This window comes from Phoxinus phoxinus (assembly GCF_949152265.1).
Source record: "Phoxinus phoxinus genome assembly, chromosome: 6".
NCBI lineage: Eukaryota > Metazoa > Chordata > Actinopteri > Cypriniformes > Leuciscidae > Phoxinus > Phoxinus phoxinus.
In genome coordinates, this window is record NC_136881.1 from 41,483,362 (window position 1) to 41,509,839 (window position 26,478).

General features: G+C 39.6%; 2 protein-coding genes across 2 annotated transcripts; one reads left to right on the forward strand and one right to left on the reverse strand.

Moving 5' to 3' along the window:
- Positions 1-11,120: 11,120 nt before the first annotated feature.
- On the forward strand, positions 11,121-23,025 carry LOC307000557 (B-cell receptor CD22-like; the record flags this gene model as incomplete). Its single annotated transcript, XM_079616200.1, has 9 exons — positions 11,121-11,133; positions 13,107-13,364; positions 13,450-13,707; positions 13,793-14,050; positions 14,141-14,383; positions 14,467-14,566; positions 14,701-14,746; positions 16,851-17,107; positions 22,607-23,025. The coding sequence occupies 9 exons, from the start codon at positions 11,121-11,123 to the stop codon at positions 22,662-22,664; spliced, it is 1,491 nt and encodes a 496-aa protein (XP_079472326.1). The 3' UTR covers positions 22,665-23,025.
- Positions 23,026-23,678: 653 nt separating this feature from the next.
- On the reverse strand, positions 23,679-25,006 carry LOC306999715 (ras-related C3 botulinum toxin substrate 1-like). The gene has a single exon (XM_079614615.1). It carries the CDS (start codon positions 24,716-24,718, stop codon positions 24,143-24,145), a length of 576 nt encoding a protein of 191 aa, XP_079470741.1. The 5' UTR covers positions 24,719-25,006; the 3' UTR covers positions 23,679-24,142.
- Between the last annotated feature and the right edge of the window lie 1,472 nt (positions 25,007-26,478).

Below are 26,478 nucleotides of genomic sequence, written 5' to 3' on the forward strand. Positions count from 1 at the left end.
GGAACACAACTAATTAAATGTTGTAATATAGTAATTTACCAATAGGTGTCACTGTTGTATTGCCATCTAGTTGTGTCACTACAGTTATGTTGTTCATTCTTCTTCGTTGGATATAATAAAAAGCACATGCAACTTCAATAGGTTATGGGCCCAGATCTTCGCTAAAGCAAAAAAGAGGTACTTTTACACAGGATTTTTTGTGTGAAATATCAGTGGTGTGGAACTCATAATGGAGGATAAACTGTTTATTGAAAAGCTGAGTGGACCAGAGAACTGGGCAACGTGGAAATTTCAAATGGAACATTTGATGAAAGCTAAAGGACTATGGGGCTTGGTGATGGAGACTGACAACGTGGCAGAAGGAGCAAATGCACAGGCAAGAGCAGGATTTGAAAAACGGAAAACGCATTTTCTGTGTTGGTGCTGAATGTGAGTACGCCTCAGTTGTACCTGATAACAAGCTGTAAGACCCCTAAGGAAGCGTGGGACATGCTAAAAGGACATTTTGAGAGAGACACTCTTGCAAACAAGCTGTTTCTGGAAAAAAAAATACTTCAGATGTGAAATGAAGGAAGGAAAAAACATAACTGAACATTTGAAACGAACAAAGGAGCTAACTGACCAGCTAGGGGCAATAGGTGCGGTGATTGAAGAGGAGGACCAGATTGTAACACTGCTGGGTAGATTGCCACCAAGCTATGCTACAATTGTTACTACACTGGAAACTGATGTGATCTTCAACGTGTCAGACTTAGACTTGAAACAAGAAGTGGACATTTCTTGTTCGGAGAATGAAGTTATCATGAAAACTGAAGAGAGAACCCCAGTCGATGCTCCTGTCGATGAAACCGCTAGAGAAGGTGGCAGAATCAGAAAAGAGATATGGCTATGATGAGTTTGCCGACTCGGTGACTGTTGATCATTAGTGTTTGTTGTGTTGCAGAACCAAGCACCCGTCCGTCACTATGATGCTTGACTTTAAACACCCATCTCGATCCTATGGCCTTCCGATCCTTTGGTAGTTTCACTAAATCCCATGTCTTATTTTCCAGCAGTGATTCATATTCCAAGTCAGCCGCCTCCTGCCATTCCTTTGCATTTGGACTCATCATTGCCTCTTTCAGTGTAAACGGGTCCAGATCGGATCCGCTGCTTCGTAAACGGGTCCAGATCAGATCCGCGGTGCATCCGCTGCTTGAACGGGTCCAGATCGGATCCGCGGTGCATCCGCTGCTTGAACGGGTCCAGATCGGATCCGCGCGGATAAGCTGCTTTATCAGTGGATACGGGTAGGATCTGGTCTGGATCCGCAATCCTTATCTGTTCCGGATTCGTTGCGCTGTGCAAGTGGACTCCGTTCCGGACCCGTTTTGCGGATCCGCCCCGGAGTCTGTGGTACCTCCGTGGCGGATCCGTTCTGGAGTTAGTTTACTATCTGGGGTTGGCTGGGACTCTGCTCATACTCCAGCTGGTTTAGGAAAGACAAACATTTCAGTTCAAGCATGTCATTTTCCTATTTTGGGCTCAAATGGAAGGTGTGAAGCAAGAGGTTAATATACTTTTGTAAGCTGTTGTTATGTATGACTGTTGTGATTCTCAATGTTTGTGGATGAATCCACTGCACATAAGAAGAGTACAGGATCAGCATTTGTACAAAGTCACCAATGTAATTGAGTAGTTCCTATTTGTACCTTAGGATGGTTGTCTCATGTATCTTATTATTTATGTGCATAATTATGTGATAGATGTTTCTGTGTAATGTGTTAATGATTCAGCATGAAATTATAAAATGAAATCTAGCTGATGTCTTCAAGTACACCATTGGCTGTTGAAGTTTAAGAGCAATGGGTATATATATAAACATTATCCAAGCAAGAGTGAACGAGGACGACAAAATATCTTCAGACACGAAATTAAACTAATCTAGCATCGTGTAATTAAAATGCATCTGGGATCCAGCCAATAACAGAAAAGTATATATTTAAAAAAAATAAGTGTTTAAATGAATGACACACAAAAATGAAAAATGTCCAGTAGGGGCAACAGAAAAAAAAAAGAGGAAAAAGAGTTTCCTCTTTCTGAACGAAAAACAGGTTTTTCCACCACTGGTCATTAATAAACAGTGTTAACCACACAAAGTCCTTCTCTGTAAAGCTAAAGTGCTTGAGTTAATACAGTCAGTCATTTGGTTGCTGATGATCTGATGAGCTTCAACACGGTAAGACAAACACACTCTTATTTAAATGAAAACTGGTGATTATTTCTATAGATGAAGCTCATATCACACATATGATTCCTGACTTGAGAAATATCTTCTGTTCATCTAATGATCAGTTATATTTACACACACTGATGTTGTGCATGAATGATCTTTAGATGTGCAAATGTCTTATTAACACTAAGAGCTGTTTAGTGTGATGACACTGTGTAGCGATGCAGTTGAAACATAGGAAGCAGGATCTACGTGCAGCAGTCTTTTCTTAAAAAAACTCAGAACTTGATAAACTCAGACTTAGGCTGCTTTCACACTGGCAGTTTGGTTCGGAACAGGGCACGGTTCGCATGAAAAATCGTTAATGTGAACGCTGTCATGCGGATCCGGGTGCGCACTGGGGTACCGAACCCGAGACTACCTGGACGAGGTGGTCTGAGTTCAGTTGCTCACGAACCATGTCGCGGTTCGCGTGAATGTGAAAGCAACACAGACTCGGGTGCGCGCTTGTTCAGGCAAGTAAAGTGACCTGCGCACGCGTTTTAGCTGATTATGATGTATTAAGTTAAATAAAACGCATGTAAGGGATGGTAGTGTTGATGATTTACCTTGGATAAGACGAGCGAGAGTGAGCCTGCAGTGTATTTGCGCATAGCACGTGGAATCAGGGAAGCAAATTTGGAAATCCACTGTCTCCTCAAAAGAGTCAACAGCATAAGACCACCTTATGCGACACACACACACACACACACAGTAAACCTATTTTGTTCACCCAGCTGCGCATAATAGCACCGAATTAATAAAAAACACAATATATTGACCCGCATTCTGTTTTCTATCATGCGCCGGAAAACATTGCGCTCTGGATCGGACAGCAGCAAATGAACCCAGTGTAAAAGCCCCCTTAAACTCAGACTAGAAAACAGGACAACCAAATACAACATCAATAACTCCTAAAGACTGAACAAGACACAGGGCTTCAATACACAGGAAAACAAGCTAAACAAGATAACGAGGGGGCGTGGCTAATCTAAAACACCTGGGGACACTGTTAAACATTAAACATGACTGGGAACTACCAAAGATGCAAAAAGACAGGGGAACACACACATGAATCATGACACACTGGTTATGAGCTTATAAGTGATGTTTAATGCTGTATTATAGATATATGTTATGCTGATGTGGGGCAGAATGGCTCCTCCTCTTCCTCTGATCTTTCTGCTCATGATTCACGGTGAGTCTCTCTTACATTCACGTTAGAAACTCTGATTTTATTTATTTTATTTTATTATCGAAGACCCCATAATTAGTGATTAATGAGCAGCTTTGTTGATTTTTTTCCCTTTTGAAACAGGAAGTTAGGTTGTGTAGCACCAGATCATCAATTTTATTTGCGATTTTAAAGCTAATGAAGAACTATATACTGAGATCCTTTATTAGATTTGAACTCTTTCCCTGACAGCATTTTTTTTTAAGTTGCCAGCCACTGCCAGCGTTGTTGATAATAATAATACAAAAATATGACCCACAAAATATGTTGTTGTATGAGTATCTGAACATGCAATATATCAAAGGAAAGGACAGATGCTTTGCTTAACACTTTTTTATTAGCTTCATGCATTATTTTTTTTATCAACACTTGAATGTAAGTCTCATAAAAAACAGCAACATTTTGAACAAAAAAGTGCATAAGCAATAATTGTATCACTTGTTTCTGTTCCTTTTTTCTCCTGTGTTTTGATCCAAAGATTATGCACTCTTTACTCCTCTCTTTATTTCTGTATAACAGTGAAAACACGGAAAGCCAGACAATTCTGTAAATGGCAGGGAAAGAGATTAGCCTTTATTTCTTATTTCATGAGCCACCATTTTTGTATAATACGTTTTCACATGCTTTCATGGGTGGTTTTAACTGATAAAACAACCTTTTCATCTTGATGAATTCTGTGTTTCAGGGGTTTCTAGTGCTGATTGGGGTGTGAGTTACAGTCCTTCACACATCTGTGCACTAAACGACTCAACAGTGATAATGAACTGCACTTATACATACCCTACTGGACATCAGATCAAGAAAGCGTTCTGGACCAAAACTACTGTAATAAACGGTTTTGAGCCTCCAGATCTGTCTAATGACCCTGAATACAGTCAGAGGCTTCAGTATCTGGGAGATAAACAGCAGAACAACACCGTCAGACTGAGTCATGTGACACTGAAGGATGAACACATGTACTATTTCAGATTCATCACTGATAAAGACAAATGGATTGGTAAATCAGGAGTAACTCTTACTGTCACAGGTGAGTTTGGTGAGGTTTATCTCTTCTTCTGTGCATTATGTTGAATAATAATGAGTGTGTGACAGCAGCACTAGATATAATGTGTGTGTTGTGTTCAGATCTTCAGGTGGAGTCTCCTGAGAGAGTGACAGAGGGAGATTCAGTCACTCTGACATGTAAAAGCAGCTGCGCTCTGACTGACAGAGCAACATTCATCTGGTCCAGAAACTCACTGAAGATATTAACTGAGAGTAACTTCAGTAACAAACTCTCCCTCAATCCAGTCAGAAGAGAGGATTCAGGCAGATATAGCTGTGCTGTAGACGGACACACTCACATCTCTCCTGCTGTTCAGCTCAATGTCACGTGTGAGTATTAATATTTTATTAATATATTTCTGAAAAGCAAAAAAAAAAAAATCTGATTCAGATCAAGTCTTTTCATTCACTATGCAGTGCTTTCCAGCTAACAGGGAACATTCTCATAACTTTGGAAAAGTTATCCCAAAGTTATGAACAAACGTTCTTCCAGTAACGTTAATGGAGTGTTTATTTAACGTTATCTGGTCTTTAATAATGTTCTCAAAAGGTCAGCAAAAAAAGTTTTACTTATACATTGCAGATTTTTTTTAAATGCCCTCATAATGTTGGCAGAAAACATTCCTCGAATGTCCTTCAACTTTTAAGGGTCACTAACTTTCTGGCTAAAGCCCGGGACACACTCCACGATTGTCGGCTGTCCCAGACGAAAGATTGCCATCATGAAACAATCTTTGTGATTCCTGTGGTCGTTGTTCCTATCGCTGGTCCTTCATCGTACAGAGAGAGGTTTAAACACGGCCGTTGTCACGATCTTGCGACCAAAGAAAGCCTACGATACTTGTCTGACAGTGTCAGATATTCAGCATGATTATCTCACAGTATGTTTGCTGCTACGACCTACGTCTACTGACCAGCCAATACAAATACAACAAGGCGCTAAAACGTAAAACTGCTAACCTCAAGCTCTTTTCCCTTCCTCTCTTTCTCTACTTCCTCTTTTTCAGAACACATTAAAACTACAACTGCCAAAGTGTGATTCATCTTGCTCTATTTGTTCACATCTAGCGCACACTGATGACGTTTATTCTTCTGTAGAAACTTACATCATAGCCTACGAGTCAATAGGTGTCATCATCATATAGTCTACATACTAGGGCTGTCAATCTTCCTCTATAATACTATTCGAATTCCATTCCATATTTTATTTAATATTCGAATAATATTCGAATAATATTCGAATATTAAATGCTCAAATTCATCCTATTATTAATATTTGCGACATTACACAGGCTTATGGATCGTCAATGCCACTATAGCATTTGGTTGTTGTTACACGTTCTGTCCACTAGAGGGACAGCTAACATTACAATAAACATTTAGAAACGGGTGATCGCGTTTTTTTATTAACAATAAAACAGCGGAACAAAATGAATGACTTTAATTTGGCAACTTGAATGGACATTTTTCCACTGATCAGTTGTCTGATGTTGTGTCAGATTTTCACAACTCTGTCAGTGATTGTTGCGCGGCTAGGACAGCAGACAGCTGGTAAGCCCTGTGATGAAGAGAAGAAAATAAGTCATTCTTGCCTGTTTTAGCAGCGGTTCCTTGGACAGATCGCCTATAGCTTGTCATGGTGTAGTGTTGTCAGATGTGCCCTAATGGTGCGTTCACACCGGACGCGAATAGCGCGTCAGGCGCGAAAGGACACAAAAGTGGTCAAGTGTATAACTAGACACGGCAGGCGCGAATTTGACGCGCTATTTGCGTCCGGTGTGAACGCACAGTAAGGTTGCAAGTTGAGGAGTGATATTTCATTCAGACTTTATTTGTGATTTAATTTTCCCATTTATGATTTGAAATCCAAACACCTTCCACACATCGCTTCTCAAATTGTCAGGAGTGGTGATCTCCGTTTCCATGGAGACATTGCTCGCCGCCATTATTGACAGTATTGTTATGACGATGCAGCGTGGATAACGCGCACAATTGTGTTACGATTCAATTTTTTAATTGTTTATCAGACGAAACAAAAGCATTTCATTTTCACATGCCTGTGTAAGCCAAGTTGGCGAGAAAGGCAAGATATCATAAAATAAAATAAATAAAATAAAAAAAGCAATATTCGAATAGTAACTTCAGCATTCGAATAGTATTGATTTTTTTAATATTCGAATTATATTCGAATTTCGGAATTCGTTCCAACAGCCCTACTACATACATGTCATATCCAAGATTATTAAAAGATCCATGTCGCACTGTGATTTGTAATGATCTTATAGGATGGCTAAAATCGTGCAGGCTTAAGGTTGGATGATATACCAACGCTATCTCACGACAAATTCGTACGAATTTGTACGAGTGATTAAAAGGTGGCTAATTCGTACGAATTTGTACGACCTCACTCGTACGAATTTGTACGATTTGTCTAAACCCACGTGACGGTTGGGTTTAGGGGCGGGGTCAGGGGTAGGTCATTCGTATGAATTCATACGATTTTGGCAAATCGTAAAATATGTACGATTTAGCAAAAAACGTACAAATTCGTACGAGTGAGGTCGTATGAATTGGTACGAATTAGCCACCTCGTAAAATTCGTACGAATTGCCGTGAGATCGGGTTGGATATACAACAAAATGCCCTGTGTTTCATTAACAGCGCTCAGTGTGAGCATTAGTGACGACACCTGATGTTAATGATTAAAATCACTGAAGGAAAGAGGAACACACATGTGAAGTGATCAGTGTTTCCTTTAGTTGGGCTCTTGACCCTTGATAATTGTATTACTTTTTCTCTGGCTGCTTTAACCGTGTGTTCAGAAAACTATTTCAGATCAGATGATGTTAAATGCAGATATTTATGGTGACATCATCATAAAGTGGCTTAACTTCCCTTATTACACCTGAAATTGAATCAGTGATCAGAAGTGTGTTTTATCCTTAATACATTTAAATAATCAGATATGAAATTCAACAATGGTAAGATTTTTCATGCCGCAGTGCTTGATGGGTGCATACAGAACTCATTCATGGCTCCCAGCATGCATTACGGCACAAATAAATCATGCAGCTGAATTATTTTATTTGTTGGATGTCACCATTGTTGATGTTCGCATGATGAGTGTTGATGTGTTAGTGTGTCTGAAAAATTCTTGCATATAAATGTTTTAGCACTTGAAAATATATTTGTTTACCATTTGTTCACTGATGTGTTTATGTATTGCAATGTTAAAAATAACATTTTTAAAACTCTTTAAAAAAAGTACAGATTTAAATCATATTTCATCAATCAACGGTAAGTCACAAACAATCTCATTCAACTGATTTATTTTCTTTACAAAATAAGAGTGTTAGCACCATAGCACTTAGTTAAAACACAACTGCAGTTGCTGAAAGAGAACTAAATCAACATAAGTCAAGGATTAAGAGCCCAACTAAATCCAAACTAAAACCAATCATAAAACATCAACATCTGAACCTCTGTTAATTCTCAATAAGAACTTCTGTAGACGTCTGACAGAAATAAAGTCAGTCTGGTTAGTAATAAGTGAAGCTGGTAATGCTGTTTGTGGAGTTATTTAATCCTCCTCTGCTGAGATCTTCACATATTTAATGTCTTCTTTTCTCTTCAGTTGATTTCATCTAAGACTGTGTCTGAAGTCAGTTGTAGTTCGTGTGTTTCTCTTTCCTTCTGTGATTATGCTTGTTAACAGCAGGGGCCTGTACCATGAAGCCGGTTTAGGTGGCTAGCCAGCTATGTTTCAGCTTAGTTTCCGCCAACCCTGGGTTTTAGGTACTATGAAAGCAGCTCGGCTTTAATCGGTGTTCGTTGCCATGGTATCTTACGCTGCACGGCTAGCCTGCTCCGGGGCAGGTTAAGTTCTGGATTCGAGATCTCAGACTGAAGTTTGACCAATCAGCTGTGAGCAAAGAAACATATAGGTGACGTAACTAATTCCCAGTGTTTGTTGCAATGGCTTTACATTTTCTTTCAAATCCTGTGGACATCTCAGCGCAAATTGTTAGACGAGTGCATCGTAGAGAAAGAGTTTTTAGCCAGACAAAATCCCCTTGCCTTTCCTGAAAGTTTGTATAAAAGATACAGATTTTCTGCGGAAGGAATATCTTATCTTTGCGAACTTCTTGAGCCGCGCATAAATAATTTAACACGTCGAATTCATTACTGTACCGCAAATGTTATTGTTTCGCGTTTTTTTTGCAAGTGGTACATACTTGCACGATCGGTGATGCACAGAATCTAGGGGGTTTGTCTAACTATTCGCAAGGTGGTCCTCGCTCTGCAGGAGTACATAAATAGTTTCATTTATAATGTTCCCCGGACATATATCGACCATGTCCATAAAAGAGGGCTTTTATAAAATTGCCGCTAAGATATATTGATAGGGTGACATCACATGAACATTTTTTTTTTCTTTCAAAAAGCAAATTTCACAAATGTACTACAGTACATGTTAAGAATTATTTTAAATCTTTTTTATTATTATTCGGTTAATCGTATGATATGATTCCCTAGAGTGATTGGAGCAATAGACACACATGTTGCAATCTCCACTTCTAGGAGAACATGAGGCAGATTATGTTAATAGAAAGTCCTTTCACCCTTAGGTAATGTTCAAGTAGAGATGATGTGAACATGTGAAATTATTATTTTCTGTGAGATGAATCTTTAAATTAATAGTAGGCTAACATTAACAGATACAACAATGATCTACTTTCTGCGAGTCTGTGTTGTGTCAGCACACTGTAAAACCTAACAGTAATATTTACTCAATTAAATTGAGTTCACTGCACTCAAATAATACCAAACCTTGAAGTGGCTTTTGAGGAAAGCAAGTTAAATTTGGTACAGTATAAACACTGTTAATTTGCAACCTACACAATAACCGCCTATCATGACCCTCAGACAGGGCCACAGAACCGCTTCAATGTGGCCCTCAGTAAAACCAGAGTGAAGTTAGAGATGACCTTTGGCATCCTACGTTTCAACTGTCTTCGAGAGAGAGCAAGAGGAAGTTGCATTAATACATTTTCATGGTAAAGTGTTACTTGGTTAAATAAGTTCACATACTGAGATCAGTTTTATCCAGCTGTTTGATCTCTAATTTATTTATTTATTAAATGTGGAGCCTCTTCAGCTCACAGTCAGTCTCCTTTAGTGTGCAGTCTAGCTCTATAGGCTCCTTGCAGTCTAGCTGAGATGTGTAAGGGCCAGTCCCTGTTTTATGCCACACATTCAAATGTTTGCCTTAATAAAAAGCCCATTGCATTCACCTCAGCAACTGTCTCAGAACACAGACAGAGTGTCTTCATCATTTCCTCCACCCTAATAAATAAAAGTAGGCCAATATAAAGCATAACTGTTGTAAAGTATGTTCCTGGTGTTGTGTCTGCTGCATACTGACCTCTGTGTGCGAGACTGTGTGTGTGTGCTGGCTTCAACAGGGACACTGCATTTCCCTCGACTGCAGAACATAGTCAGCCATATTTCAAACTTAAAATAGTAATGTATTGCACACGTACCCAGTGTTACTTGCTTAGAGGAGCCAGCACAGGGTCAGATTGTACAGCACCTGTAATCCCCTCCATAATCGACTGTCCCTTATTCCTATCAGAGCCAACTCAGTGTATCCTGGAGGAGTGGCCCTCCACCGGTTATCTGAATTTCACTCTTTTTTCGGTTTGCCTCAAACAAGTATTTGTGATCAAATGTTTACAAAAATAATAAAAGGTTGTGTGTAAATACTTACTACTTTGAATTATATTTTTTTATATTTTGTCTTTATCTGCTGCCAAGAACGTTTGGAGTTGCATCTAAAAATCAATGAATATTAATCTTTATTAGTATATACATGCACATTTTTTATATATTATAAAAATATAGGCTATATTTCACACACACATACATTCATAGCCTATACATAATTTTACATGAATATAGAACGTATTTGTTTAGCTTACACATTAACGCAATCAGCAATCTTTCAACAGTCTTCTCTTGTTTTGGCAGCAGAGACCGTATTGTTTCGAGCTTGTAATACATATTTAAATTAATCGTAATACTGAATGATTATCGCTTGCTCCTCCGCGGAAAAAATATATCGCTCTCGCTCTATACATATCGAACGCGATTGGTTGTTCGGTGCCAACGTCACTTTGGTATGTGCACGCGCTCGTGGAGTAATCATAACTTAAGATCAAAGCCTGAGTTGACAGAGAAAGTTGATGAACTGCGTCATGGTACCAATAAAGCCTGATTGCATCGGTTTGGTTTTGTCAACTCAAAACTAATCCTGTAACTCTGAGTTTGTTCAGCTACCTTCATGGTACAGGCCCCTGGTGTTCATCACTAATGCTCAATCATCACTTGTTAATTTAACACTGGGGTTTTTGCTATGTTGTTCAGGTGTGTTTGATTGGGGTTGGAGACTACTGCTATATAACTTAAATACTGTATATGTAACAGGAGCTGCGGCCTTTGGCATATTTGTTAGCACACTTGCCTATCTCTAACACTGGATCAAATCAGTGTGAGTCCCAGTCAAGACGGTGATCTCACAGTGATCTCATCATGTGGTCACAACGTGAGCATTGTGAGTTCACAGTGAGCTAAAAGTGTAACCTCACAGCGCACTCACTGTGTGCTCATGGCCGCAAAATGAGCTCATCCCAGCTAGAAATGTTATTGTTCTATGAATGTTTTGAGAGCATTATATTATGTTATGGTTTCTGTAGCTAATTTTATTTTTGTTACCAGAATGTTCTCCTAAAAAGTAGGATAACAGTCTCTAAAAACATTTTAAAAATGTTTAGTGATTACATTGATAGAACATTATCCCCTAACATTATTATAAGGGTTTAGCGGGAAGTTTCCCAGCAGACACAGGACTGATCCTCTTAAAAGAGGTTTAGATGTCGAAGTTGGTTTGAAAGTAGTTGTTTGGTTTGGTCACCATTATGGAGGTCAGTGTTTGCTTTAGTGGGGTTCTTTGGCCTTGACTATTTGATGTTAGTTTGTCTCTGGCTGTTGTGTTTGTTAAAGAAAGAGAAAAAGTGAAGTATATACACAGTAAACACTCCAGTGTTAAATTAACACTCCTGGGAGTTTATATGAGTCCACACTCAAGAGTGTAAAGTGTTAAAATATGAGTGTTAAATGAACTCTCAATGTTAAAGTTAATGAGATAATTAAGTTATTAATTGAGTGATGATTGAGCATTAGTGATGAACACCTGATGATAACAAGCAGAATCACTGAAGGAGAAAATCACAAATTGTACGCCACCATTATGGAGATCAGTGTTTGCTTTAGTTGGGCTCTTGACCCTTATATTATTAACTTTAGATTTTGTGTGCCTGCTGTTATTATAACAGACAGATGAACAAAGAAAAAAAGTGATCTATTGGTTATGTTATGACAATCATAATTTGAACTTGATCATGAACCCTTAATTCTTGTTTATTACAGCATAACTGTGATTCTACATAAATATCCAGAATTTTTGATAAATATATACGGAATAATTTATTTTAAAGTTGTTTTAAAAAAAAAAAATCTTCCTTTTATGCACACACAGACATGAAGATTCAGTCTATGCATCTCAACAATGGTGATGAGCAAAATATTCAATTAGGAAAAGGAAATTACTTCGACAAAGCAGATCATAATTTATTAATTCTGCAATGCATGATGGGAGCCATTAATGAGTTGATTGGTGGCAGCCACTGCAACATGTTTTATTCTTGTCACCATTGTTGAGATTCACAGGCTGATTATTGATGTCTGTGATTTTGATCAGAACAACTATTATTGGATTATATTAGGAATACTGAAAATCATATGATTTAGAAACATAGAGATGCTGTATTAACAAGTTAAACCAAACTATCTAAATATGTTTTGATCATTTCAGATCACAATATGATTATGCCAAAACATAACCGACACCATCAAATCACAATTTCCTGACTGTTATTGATCAGTAACAGCAGACAAGCAAAATCTAAAGTTAATAATATAAGGGTCAAGAGCCCAACTAAAGCAAACACTGATCTCCATAATGGTGGCTTACAATTTGAGATTTTCTCAAATTTTCTCTTTTTTTTTTTTAATAAGTGAAGCTAGTAATGCTATTTGTGGAGTTGTTTAATAAAGTTGGATCCTGACATCAGAAAAATGTTTAGACGTCAACCCAATTTTAATTTTCAACCAAAATTTGACATCTGAGTGATGTTGGAGTCCACGTCCAATAAGATTTTTAGCTGGGATGAGCTCATATTGTGACCATAATATGAGCACACAGTGAGTGCACAGTGTGGTTACACTTTTAACTCACTGTGACCTCACATTGTGATCATATGGAGAGATCACTGTGAGATCAAAGTGTTGACTGGGGTAGAACCAGTCATACATAAATAAATGCTGAATGTACTGTAAATAGTACCTGACACCTGTAGATCTTGAATCATGTGATCTCTTTCAGTTCATCTGCTGAAATAATGAGTCAGTGATGTCAAATTAACTTTGATTGTAAGTGTTTTTGTATATTTCTGTTAGATCCTCCAAAGAACGTATCAGTGTCCATCAGTCCATCTGGTGTAATAGTGGAGGGAGATTCAGTGACTCTGAACTGCATCAGTGACTCAAACCCTCCGGCTCTGAACTTCAGCTGGTTTAAAGGAGGAACGATTGTAGGATCTGGAAGAATCTTCATCATCTCAAAGATCAGCTCTGATGACAGTGGAGAATACAAGTGCAAGTCCATCAATGAACATGGAGAGAAATACTCTGATAATGTGACTTTAAACGTCATGTGTGAGTTAATGATCATCTGCACAATGTTCAAAAACTTCAAATACATAATTTCCTATTTGTTGTGAATTTTCATATTTGTCTTTAGATCCTCCCAGGAACGTCTCAGTGTTGATCAATGGATCTGGTGTAATAGTAGAGGGAGATTCAGTGACTCTGAACTGCATCAGTGACTCAAACCCTCCTGCTCTGAACTTCAGCTGGTTTAAGGGAGGAACAATTGTAGGATCTGGAAGAATCTTCATCATCTCAAAGATCAGCTCTGATGACAGTGGAGAATACAAGTGCAAGTCCATCAATGAACATGGAGAGAAATACTCTGATAATGTGACTTTAAACGTCATGTGTGAGTTAATGATCATCTGCACAATGTTCAAAAACTTCAAATACATAATTTCCTATTTGTTGTGAATTTTCATATTTGTCTTTAGATCCTCCCAGGAACGTCTCAGTGTTGATCAGTGGATCTAGTGTAATAGTAGAGGGAGATTCAGTGACTCTGAACTGCATCAGTGACTCAAAACCTCCGGCTTTGAACTTCAGCTTTATTAAAGGAGGAACGATTGTAGGATCTGGAAGAATCTTCATCATCTCAAAGATCAGCTCTGATGACAGTGGAGAATACAAGTGCAAGTCCATCAATGAACATGGAGAGAAATACTCTGATGCTGTGACTTTAAACGTCATGTGTGAGTTAATGATCGCATGCACATTGTTCAAAAACTTCAAACTCATAATTTTCTAATATTTGTTGTGAATTGTAATTGTGTCCTTTTCAGATCCTCCCAGGAACGTCTCAGTGTTGATCAGTGGATCTGGTGTAATAGTGGAGGGAGATTCAGTGACTCTGAACTGCATCAGTGACTCAAACCCTCCGGCTCTGAACTTCAGCTGGTTTAAGGAGAATGAAACCTCAGCTGTTGGATCTGGACAGAGGTTCAGTGCACTACAGAGTGGACGCTTCTACTGTCAGGCTCACAATCAACATGGATCTCAGAGATCAGACGCTGTAACTGTCACAGGTGAAGCTTTTACTAACACACTCCTGTATCTTCTCATCATTCATCAGTTTGGAGAGTTAATCATGATGATCTTCCTCTTTCAGTTCTTCATGTTGCTGGTCTGAATGTGATTGTGATCACCGCGGCTTCTGGAGGATTATTCATCATCATCATTTTCATCATCATCTTAATCCTGTTCATTATGTGAGTTCAATAAAAAACTGCAGTGATTGTACAAGTTCAGTTTTGGTCGGATGTAGAAGAAAATGTCTTGTGTGTTTTATTAGTAATCTTTAAAAACAGCATTCATATTTTGTTAATGTCTGTGATTATAACAGAAAGAAACAAAGGAGTGATAAAGCTGAAGATCTCACAGTGAAAGAGGTAAATCATCCAGACACAACACGACTTCACAAGCAGAAAATCAGCCATTATCTGCACTGTTAGCCCTTAAAGACCAAATTCTTACAATATCATACCATTTTCCATTAACTCAGTAATATACAGGAATTGTTGGGTATACTACCATATATCTGATATTCTACAACATGAAATCAAGCAATATTTCTGAAATAGAGTCTTCTGATGAATATTCAAATCATATAGTGCATTAAAATTGTATTAACTCCACAGACATCAGCAATCAGCGTATGAATCTCAACAATGGTGACAAAAGTTTCATGTCGCAATGCATGCTGGGTTCCAGGATAGTATAAAACTCCCAGCATGCACTGCTGCATGAATAATAATTGAAAAAAAATATATTCCCACCATTGTTGAGATGCATGTTCTAATTTGTAATATATCTGTGTTTCTACATGATATATTTGTTGCCAGTAATTTACAGTAAAATGTAGTTTTTTGGGTCACCATTGTGCTGAAGAGTAGAGCCTGTGCTTCAGTCCAGGGGCCTCATTTATAAAACTGTGCGTAGTATCCTTGCTAAAAGTGTACGTGCTCCTGAAAGCCAAAAATGGCCTGCGCAAAAAAATATTCAGACTTATAAAACCGTGCGTACGCCAGAACCTGCGCAGAATTCATTTTATAAATCCCACTCCACGGAAGATTGTGCGCACATGCGTCTCCTCCCCGAAATAACCATATATGGAGCTTACAACGCCTAGTTTTACTATCCATATCCTCATCTGCATATCATTTACATATGATTATTCATCCACGTGATAACATGTTTAACGGTAGGCCTACAAGACATTAGGAAATTATGAAATACGGATGTGCCCTCACATTACATTAATAAAAATAATTTAGTAGCCTGCCTTGTTTTTGAATAAATAAATCAAATAGTGTACAATACATTTTTTTCTCAATCTTTTCCACTGACCAAATAGTATTTTTAATTGATTTTTATTGGAAACAGATAGACCTTGTTGTGCATTATATTTGCACAATCTGCTATTTTCGTGATAAGCAATCTCTTAAAACATTGAAACACAGCATGCCAGAGGAAAAGTGTTCAAGAGCATTGCATCCAAATATTTATAGGCTATATATATATTATTATTATTTTTTTTTTTTTACTTTTCAGTAAATGTCATGTAGTTTAAGTGTTTAACTCCGTTAATGAGAATGGCATATTTAATATAAATGCTTATATCAGAAAAAAAAACATAGTTTAAATCATTGTTTTATATAAACTGTAGCCTATTTATGAGTGCGCACATTTTCCCGTCAAGTTTGTTTTTATAAATCACAACTTATGCGTCGGAAGTGGCGTACGCCTCTTTCAGGGCCTGTTTTGTGCGTACGCAATGGTTATAAATGAGGCCCCAGGAGAGGATCTAGAAACTTTGATGATTTTCTGCATGTTGCTTTATTTAACAGGTGGTGACTGTGAAGTTGCTGGTCCAGTGGAAATCTTTTTATGTACTGAAGTTTTTTTAGTGGTTTCAAATGAAAGTTCACAATAATACTTTGCTTGTGTATTTAATGCATTATACATTTTAGTTAATACATTTAAATGACAGTTGGTCAATTTAAGGCAGTCGGTTTCTGCAAGTGAAATTAGTTTTAACTCGAGTTTTAATTTCTTGCATTTTTACAGTAACAAACTGTATATTACAGTAAAGAACTGTACATTTAACAGTAAAATACTGGCAACAGTGTTGCCAGTATTTTACTGTAAAAAAGTATTTTTGTCTAATCATTTGATAACCATTAGCATTTACATCAGCACAGCAGTGTATGTCACATAACATACTGATTCTGTGACTTTCTTCTGCTGTACAATTATATGTCTGTATTTTACATCAATACATTGATGTTATTTGATCTGATCTGGCACTTAATCTGAAAAGTTTGAGGCAAACTGCTTTAAACTGAGAATCTACACTTCAGATCAAACTGATTTACATGTCTTAATAATAACTAGATTAAAAAGTTAGCCGAGACAAACTTTAAGTTGTAATGAGAAAGCCGGACCAGAGAGTTTGAAGAGAGCCAACTAATTACAAATTGTCTTGCATTTCAGAATGATCTTTATTCTGATGCGTCACAGACAGTTTCAGTCCATGACAAGCCTCTTTCTGAACCGGATTCAGCCAGTGACGCTCTGTATGCCAGTGTGAAACCCAAAAATGTCAAAGGAAAAAGTCCTGAATCCAGAGATGCTGAGGAGGTCCAGTACGCAACTGTCCAACATTACAGAAAGACAGAGACGAAGAGAGCAGAGGAGAATGAATGTCAGCATGACGATGTAAGAGTTTATCAGCCTGATGCTGCAGTGAGGTGAGAGAAAACTTAACCAGTACCAGCTTAACCAGCTTAACCAGTACCAGTTTAACCAGTACCAACTTAACCAGCACCAACTTAACAAGTACCAGCTAGTACAACTTAACCATCACCAGTTTATCCAGCACCAACTTTAACCAGCAGTATATTAACCAGCAGCCACTTAACAGCAACAATTTAACCCCCACTATATTAACCAGCACTAGCCTAGCCAGCACCAGCTTAACCAGCACTATCTTAACCAGCACTAGCTTAAACATCACCAACTAAACCAGCACTATCTTATCCAGCACTTGTTTAAACAGTACCAGCTTAACCAGCACTATCTTAACCATCACCAGCTTAACCAGCACCATCTTAACCATCACCAGCTTAACCAGCACCATCTTAACCATCACCAGCTTAACCAGCACCATCTTAACCATCACCAGCTTAACCAGCACTATATTAACCACCACCCAGCAACAATTTAACCACCACTATATTAAGTAGTAGTAGTAGTCCTTTATTGTCATTGTAACCTGTACAATGAAATTTTAAAAGTGCCAAACAGTTAGTGCATCAGTAAATCAATATCAATAAATATCAATAAATAATAAAAAAAAAAACTCCTTATTAGAGATACACACACATGCCACCATTCATTTTGTCATAATTATAGTTATTGCACAATCTAACTCGGCCTATATAGTATTGTTTTATGAATGTTTTTTTATGGCATTAAGGGTGGTTATTGCTGTCGGATAACAACTGTTTTTAAGTCTGTTTGTTCTTGATTTGATTGTCCTGTATCGTCTGCCTGATGGCAACAGTTCAAACAAGGAGTGGCCGGGATGGAAAGTGTCTCTGATAATGCTCTGAGCTTTTTTGGCACAGCGAGCACTGTGAAGGTCAACCATTGTAGGCAGAGGGCAACCAACTATCTTCTCTGCCGTATTAATGACCCGTTGGAAAGCCTTTTTCTGGACTACAGTGCAGCTGCTAAACCACACACATAGGCAGTATGTTAAGATAGATTATATGCAGCACCTGTAAAAGGATAACAGCAGTCTCTGAGTGATGTCGTTTCTCCTGAGGACCCTCAGGAAGTGTAGACGTTGTTGGGCCTTTTTTAGCACCTTCACACTATTTACGCTCCATGTCAGACCCTCCTCAATGTACACACCCAGAAAACGGAAGTCCGACACCTGCTCCACTCGATCGCCGCTGATGATGAGTGGTGCAATGTCAGTCTTTTCCCTCCTGTAATCAATCACCAGCTCCTTGGTCTTTACAGTATTAAGGAGAAGGATATTCTCCCTACACCACACCGACAGATGTTTTACCTCCTCTCTGTAAGCTGACTCGTCTGCTCCAGTGATGAGCCCCACAACTGTAGTGTCGTCCGCAAACTTCACTATGATGTTGTTGTGGTGGGTGGAGGTACAGTCGTGCGTGTAGAGAGTGTACAGCAGGGGGCTCAATACACAGCCCTGTGGGGAGCCGGTGCTGAGACTAAGGGCCGTAGATGTGTGATGGCCCACTCTCACCCTCTGGGTGCGACAAGTGAGAAAGCTTTTAATCCACATACAGGTGGGGTATGGAATGCATAGGTCCATCAGTTTGTTCATCAGTTTTTGAGGGAGGATGGTGTTGAATGCAGAGCTATAGTCCACAAATAGCATCCGTACGTAGCTCCCCTGCTGCTCTAGATGGGACAATGCAGCATGCAGGGCTGTAGCTACAGCATCCTCTGTGGATCTATTAGCTCTGTATGCAAACTAGTGTGGGTCTAGGCTTTTTGACAGGCATGATGTAATGTGACCCCGGACCAGCTTTTCAAAGCATTTCATCACCACTGGGGTGAGTGCGACTGGCCGGTAGTCGTTGAGGCTGGAAATATGAGGTTTTTTAGGCAGGGGGACAATGATGGAGGACTTCAGGCATGGTGGAACTGTGGACTCAGCCAGGGACTGATTAAAAATCCTCATAAAGATTCCAGCCAGCTGATCCGCACAGTCTTTTAAAACACGCCCAGAGATGCCATCTGGCCCAGCAGCCTTCTTCGGGTCCACGGCCTGTAGTGTACGCCTCACCTCAAGCTCAGTGAAGGTGAAGTTACTATGGACCGTGAGGTGTGGTGTCGCTGCCATACTTGGTTCCACCTCAAAGCGGGCAAAGAAAGTGTTCAGTTCCTCTGCCAGCGAGGCCTCACCCTCAGCTGCTCCTAAAGTGGACCTGTAATTGGTGAGCTGTTGGACTCCCTGCCACACCTGCCTGCTGTCATTACTTCCCAGGTATGCCTCAATCCTCCGCCGATAATCCAACTTGGCCCTTTTGATGCCTCTTTTCAGGTCAGCCCGGGCCACTGTGTAAAGGGTCTGGTCACCAGACCTGAAGGCGGTGTTCCTCTCCCTCAGCAGCCGATGGACCTCCCTAGTCATCCAGGGCTTTTGATTGGGATAAACCCGGATCTGTTTTTCCACGGTAACAGTGCCTATGCAGTGACGTATGTAACACAGTACACTGTCCGTAAACATCTCCAGGTCTTGATGTAAAAACACATCCCAGTTGGTCCTATCAAAACAGTCCTGCAGCCGGTGGATGGCTCCATCAGGCCAAATTGTTATAGTTTTTGTGATGTTGGGTGTACTTTTCCTGAGGGGGGCATATGCAGGAATTAACAGCAGAGACAAATGGTCAGACTGCCCCAGGTGGGGTAGTGGTTTAGCCCTATAACCAAGTTTGATGTTAGAGTAAACCTTGTCCAGAGTTTTATTTCCTCTGGTTTTGCATTTAACATGTTGATATAAATGAGGGAGTACTGATTTCAAGTCTACGTGATTGAAATCCCCCGCTATAATGTGTACAGCGTCAGGATATCTACTCTGTTGGCTGGTAATGCTGCTATGCAAATGACTGCTAGCCATTTTAGCATTAGCATCCGGTGGTATGTAAACAGCTATTATCATGACAACAGAAAACTCTCTCGGGAGATAAGTGGGTCTGCATTTCACAGACACATACTCCAAGTTCGGGGAGCAGTGACTGTCCACAGTTACTGTGTTAGTACACCAGTTGTTATTCACGTACACACACAGCCCCCCTCCTCTGCTCTTACCGGAGCTCTGTGTCCTGTCCTGTCGCTGCCCGGTATAGCCTGTTAGCTCCATCGCCGAGTCCGGGATAAGTGGGTGAAGCCAGGTCTCCGTAAAAAGCAGAATACAGCAGTCTTTTACGGTGTTGTTAGTTGCAATCTGCAGCCTCAGCTCATCCATTTTGTTGACAAGTGATCGAGCATTAGCGAGAAACAAGCTGGGAAGTGGAGGTTTAAGTGGCTGCCTCCGTAGCCTGGCGAGTGGGCCAGCCCTGCAGCCCCGCTTCTGCCTCCTCTCTCTACGCTGCCTTCGCCTCTTCCCGGCGGGGATAATAATCCACGAGGAGCCGGGGTGCCGTGCTATCTCCTCCGGTATATTGTGTGTGTGGAGAAACTTGGCTGTAATATTCTGTTCATAACAGACTCCTATCTTAAGGAGATCATGCCGACCGTATATGTTATTGGCCTGACAGAAAACACTCAGTACATATATAAACACAAAAAAACAACGCAAACTGTAGCACCAACTGAGAGAGCACCGAGCCGCAGCATCTATGTGCGCCGCCATTTTACCAGCACTATCTTAACCATCACCAACATAACCAGCACTATCTTAACCAACACTATCTTAACCATCACCAACTTAACCAGCACTATCTTAACCAGCACCCACTTACCAGCAACAATTTATCCAGCACTATCTTAACCAGTACCAACTTAACCAGTACTGTTGCGATATTAAAGTGTCTAGGAAATATACATAACATTAAGGATATTAAAATACTACTGGTGGGTAAAATGTGGTGGAAGGAAACATGACAGACAACTTCTGAGAGAGAAATTTGACTGGAGTTTTTATTTTACAATAAGCCGAAGCCACTGAATCCAGTCAAAGCAATTAAGTGTCTGTGCGCTATGTACAATGCAACAAATAAATAAAGAAAAATGGGAAAGAACTTAAGTGGCGCCAAAGGAAAAAAACAAAACATAACAAAACAATCCTTACCTGATCCCTAAGCCTAACCAAAGAAAAATGCAGAAAACAAACCGATATCTTCGCGCATCCGGCGCCTAAATAACCTAACTAATAATAAAAATACAAGGGGTGGCGCTCACCTCTTACCTGGTGTGTATATACACAAAAACAGCTACGGGCAGAATGTATATCGCGATATACTGACCTGACGTTCCTTCCCAGGAAAGCTTTATAGCTGAAATGTATATTCTCATATAGTGATACACACGTAATACAAACAAGTCACTAAATAGAAACAAACTCTAGGCACATAGCACACTTCTCCGAGTAGACTAGATTTGAACAAACAAACTCGCTAAGGAGCATACAAAAACTCAGCACATAACAACTTGCTGCCACGAGAGAGGGAGAGAGCTCAACAATGAATGAACCCGCCGTCTCTCTTAAACCAGCTGGACTGCCTCTGATTGGTTCTGGACTCCGCCCTAATGATGACTGGCAGATGAGTCAGCCAGTCACAGCGACCTAGAGGTGGGCCAAAACAGAAAGAAAACTCAATGAACGCACAACACACGTGTAGTGCATCAGCGAGCAGAACAACAACAACATTCCCACGCCAGCGAAACGCACGTGGAACGTAACAAGTACCAACTTAACCAATACAATTAACCATGTACCAACTTAACCAGCACTATCTTAACCAGCACCCACTTAACCAGCACTATCTTAACCAGCACCCACTTACCAGCAACAATTTATCCAGCACTATCTTAACCAGTCACCAACTTAACCAGTACAATTTAACCATGTACCAACTTAACAATCACCAGCTTAACCATGCACCAACTTAACCAGTACCTACTTAACTACTACCAACTTACTCATCACCAGCTTAACCATCACCAACTTTAACCAGCACTATCTTAACCAGCAGCCACTTACCAGCAACAATTTAACCAGCACTATCTTAACCAGCACCAGCTTAACCATCACCAGCTTAACCATCACCCACTTTAACCAGCACTATCTTAACCAGAAGCCACTTACCAGCAACAATTTAACCAGCACTATCTTAACCAGCACCAGCTTAACCATCACCAGCTTAACCATCACCCACTTTAACCAGCACTACACACATCTTAACCAGCTCCAGCTTAACCACCACTATCGTAACCAGCAACCGCTTAACCATCACCAACTTAACCAGCACTATCTTATCCAGCACTATTTTAAACAGTACCAGCTTAACCAGCACCATCTTAACCTACATCAGCTTAACCAGCACCCACTTAACCAGCACTTTATAATCCAGCACTAGTTTAAACAGTAGCTTAACCAGCCCTATCTTAACCATCACCAGTTTAACCAGAATAGATCATATAATCTGAGCTGTAACCATTAAATCATTCATTCATCATTGTTGTCCTGTTTGTTTGTTTTTTAGGCAATCAAATGTACAAACTGTGGAAGAGCCTTCAGTAATCTACAGCAGCGTCAAATGAGTTATAGGCCTGGTTTCACAGACAAGGCTTAGATTAAGCCAGGATTAGGCCAGTTCAATTAGGACATTTAAGTAGCTTTTATAAAAGTTGCCGTAGAAAAACACATTACTGGTGTTCTTCTTGAGACTAAACAATGTCATTGACATATTTTTAGATATGTCAGCGCAACTTGTTTTCAGTTCAAACAGCTAAATAATGCATTTTAGTCTGGGGCTTAAGCCTTGTCTGTGAATCCGGGGGATAGAGTATTATGTTGTATTATGTATTAATGTAAGTGTTTTTCAAAGAGTTTCCACTTCATGTTGTACTCTGCATGTTCTTAAAACTACTGCTAATGCTTCAATAAACCTGATTAGTTATTAACCTCGTGCAGTTTAGGGCTGTAGTGTCTTTACTGGTTATACAGGACTGAAGGGTCCTCTAGTGGTTGATGTGTGAATTATTCTTCATGGATGAGACATAAACAGATTCTTGAAATGCAACTTTTCCCTCCCAAAAACATTCCGTTCTTTATTCTGATAAGATCGTATTTTAATATTCAGTTCGTAACTTAATTGTTGTATTTGAAAATGAACTTTAAGACACAGAATTGTACATACATTTGACTGTAAAGCTATACTTTGAAGTTATATGTATGGTATAATGCACTACATTATATAAAAAAATAATCAGCTATAATCCATCATAAAGCCATACTGACACAACAAATATTTCAATATTCATGCAACCATAAGTGCAGTTCAAGAGTGGACATTTTAAGGAGAGCCTTTTGAAACCATTTTGTTCAGGAGTCCAAGGTTGGTTATTGATTCAGGGACATTTAGTGGATATTTGATGCACTTTCTACCAAAGTGTATAAATTTGTACATGTGATCTGGATCTACTAAGTTATCCAAAATTACATATATTTTGTAAATATACATATTTTGAGCTTATGAAAGGTTTTGTTGAGGTCATATATTAAAGAACACAAAAAAAAATATATATATATATGTGACTTTGAAAATTCACGATATTTGTAAACATATTTCATTTTGAAATATGTTTGATATTTATTTCTGACAATAACAATTATATTGTGTAAGCAGTGTATTCAAGGTGCAATTTTAATAAAATACATTTGTTGTTGCAAATATTTATGAACACAAAGATGGGTTAAAATAACATATTTTTAATGTTTCATCACGGACATTCTTATTTTTTACTGACCCATGAATAAAATATACTTGAATAAACCAATTTATACTTGATTAAATCAAAACACCAACAATACAACTTAGATGTATTAGTACGTTTGTCATTAATAAATTAAACCAATAAATCATAAATTAAACCAATAAATCTAATTATCACAGCACATATACAGTATGTATTATTTCTTGAATGGCATTTAGTTTCGTCTTCCCCAACACACATTTCCCATCATCCTCTGCTTTTCTCCTGTCAGGTGAGTTCACATTGCCGTGTGTTCAGTCAGTTCAGGCGATGAAACACTTTCTCTCTCTGTTCGTCACTGGGGACGGGTCCAGGGCCGCCCGGACGGCTTCATCAAACACCGTCTTAAGGCCTCGCTGTGTTAATGCTGAGCACTCCAGGTACTTCACAGCTCCGGTTTCTTTGGTCAAAGCCAGACCTTCAGTGTAAGTGATGGGGGTCATTTTCATCTTTCCCAGTCTTTCAATGGTGTCCTTGTCGTCTCTCAGATCAAGTTTAGTCCCGACTAGAATTACCGGAGTGTTGGGGCAATGATGTCTGACTTCTGGAAACCACTTTTCACGGACGTTCTCAAACGAGGCTGTATCCACAAGAGAGAAGCAGATCAAAACCACATCCGTCTCAGGATAGGAAAGTGGTCGAAGCCTGTCGTAATCCTCTTGTCCTGATGTATCCCACAGTCCCAGGGTCACTGGATTCCCATCCACCGTTACATATACAGAATATCTATCAAACACAGTGCAGTCCTCACTTGGATAATGACCAGTGGTGTAGCTGATCAGAAGTTTTGTTTTATCCACAGCCCGGTCCCCCACAATCACACACTTTATAGTCTGCATCTGTGTTCACTTCACACGCTTTATCTGGGAATGAATCAATAAAAGCTGCTCCCACCGGAATAATCCAAAATCCAATAGCACCGCAATCCCACACAGAAAAGAGGTGTGGAGTCAATACAAGTGAAAGGAAGATTTCAAACTCGACAAAGTAAAGTTATCAGGTCGACTGCATTTAAACACTTGTGCTGCTGCTCCAGTCTGTTATGTTTAGGAAGAAAAGAGACAAACCAGAGAAACGAATGGGCTTTATTTAAAGTCAGAACGAAAAAAACAAAGAGAAACATAAACTACCCCGTGGGGGAAAAACACAATCCAGGGTTGGCGGTGATGGGAATGGGGTGAGGCAGGCAAGACACGACAGATACCTAGGAAAACATCCACAGCAAACACAAAGGGAAGAAAACTAGGGAGAGGAGGAGGGGCAAATTAACTAATAATCAGATGACAAGCAGGTGAGGTCAAACTGACAGAGGATCACATTATACACAGGAACAACAAATTATGTTTTATTAACAAGGTTCGGGAGAAGCACGTTCAGATAATTAACACATGGAGAGCACTCAGCAATCAATGGTAAAAGGTATATATACACTCAGCAGTCTCACCTCATCCCATTGACAGTTTTGCAGCATCCCTCCACCACCCCTTCTCCACGCTTCTAGTCCTAAACACTTACATAGGGGGGAGTACTCTGGGTTCGGGCCGAACTCCGAGCTCGGAGCCCTCCCTCCGGACAGCACGCCAAATACGCATTAAACTTTACCCCTTCAAATTATATGTAAGTGTGAACTCAAGAAAGAGCCAAGACAGAAGAGCACATGAACCAATCAATGCCAAGCGCTCAAAGAAAACACACAAAAACAGAAGAGCACATGACAAACAAACTTTAATCCGCCATGTGTTCAAACAGAAAACACAAGACTGACAGAAGTGTATGGCTCGTGGATGTCAGGACTCCGACACTGAAACTGAACCAGGACCAAGTGTCAAGATCCAGACTCCAAGCCAATAACACCCACAGAGCAACATGTTCACGTCCCAGATCCGGCCCACATCTGGCACCTGTGGAAAGATGATCTGGCACACATGCAGCGAGGAATGACGGCACTTGGTTTGCCAGTTCTGGGCCACAAGCAGACCATAGCAATGCCACATGTCAGCCAAGAGCAAACAAATAAACCAGAACAGGACCTTATCTGAACCACAAAGTTTGTGTATATTAAATATGGAGTTAATTCAGCCTTAATAAGCCTGTTAACAAGCAAAATCACTGAAGGAAAGAAGAGAACAGAAAAAGAGACGAGCAGACACACTAGAACTACAACTGACTTCAGACACAGCCTTAGATGAAATCCACTGAAGAGAAAAGAAGACATTAAATCTGTGAAGATCTCAGCAGAGGAGGAATAAACAACTCCACAAACAGCATTACCAGCTTCACTTATTACTAACCAGACTGACTTTATTTCTGTCAGACGTCTACAGAAGTTCTTATTGAGAATTAACAGAGTTTTAACTCAGATGTTTAATTTGAAGTCACCATAACAGTGATTAGTGTTTCCATTGGGCTTAATTTATATTTTGTTGTTTTACTAAAAAAGTAGTAGCCGAATTGGCTGGTGAGTAGAAAACTTAATTTCAAACCCTGTTTGTGAACATACATTTGTGTGACAAACTCCTCTGCATTCCAATGGACAAGCAAAAGATGCAAGATAGAAGTGTTTTTCACTTTCCACATCTGTGTGTAGTTGGTGTAGCCT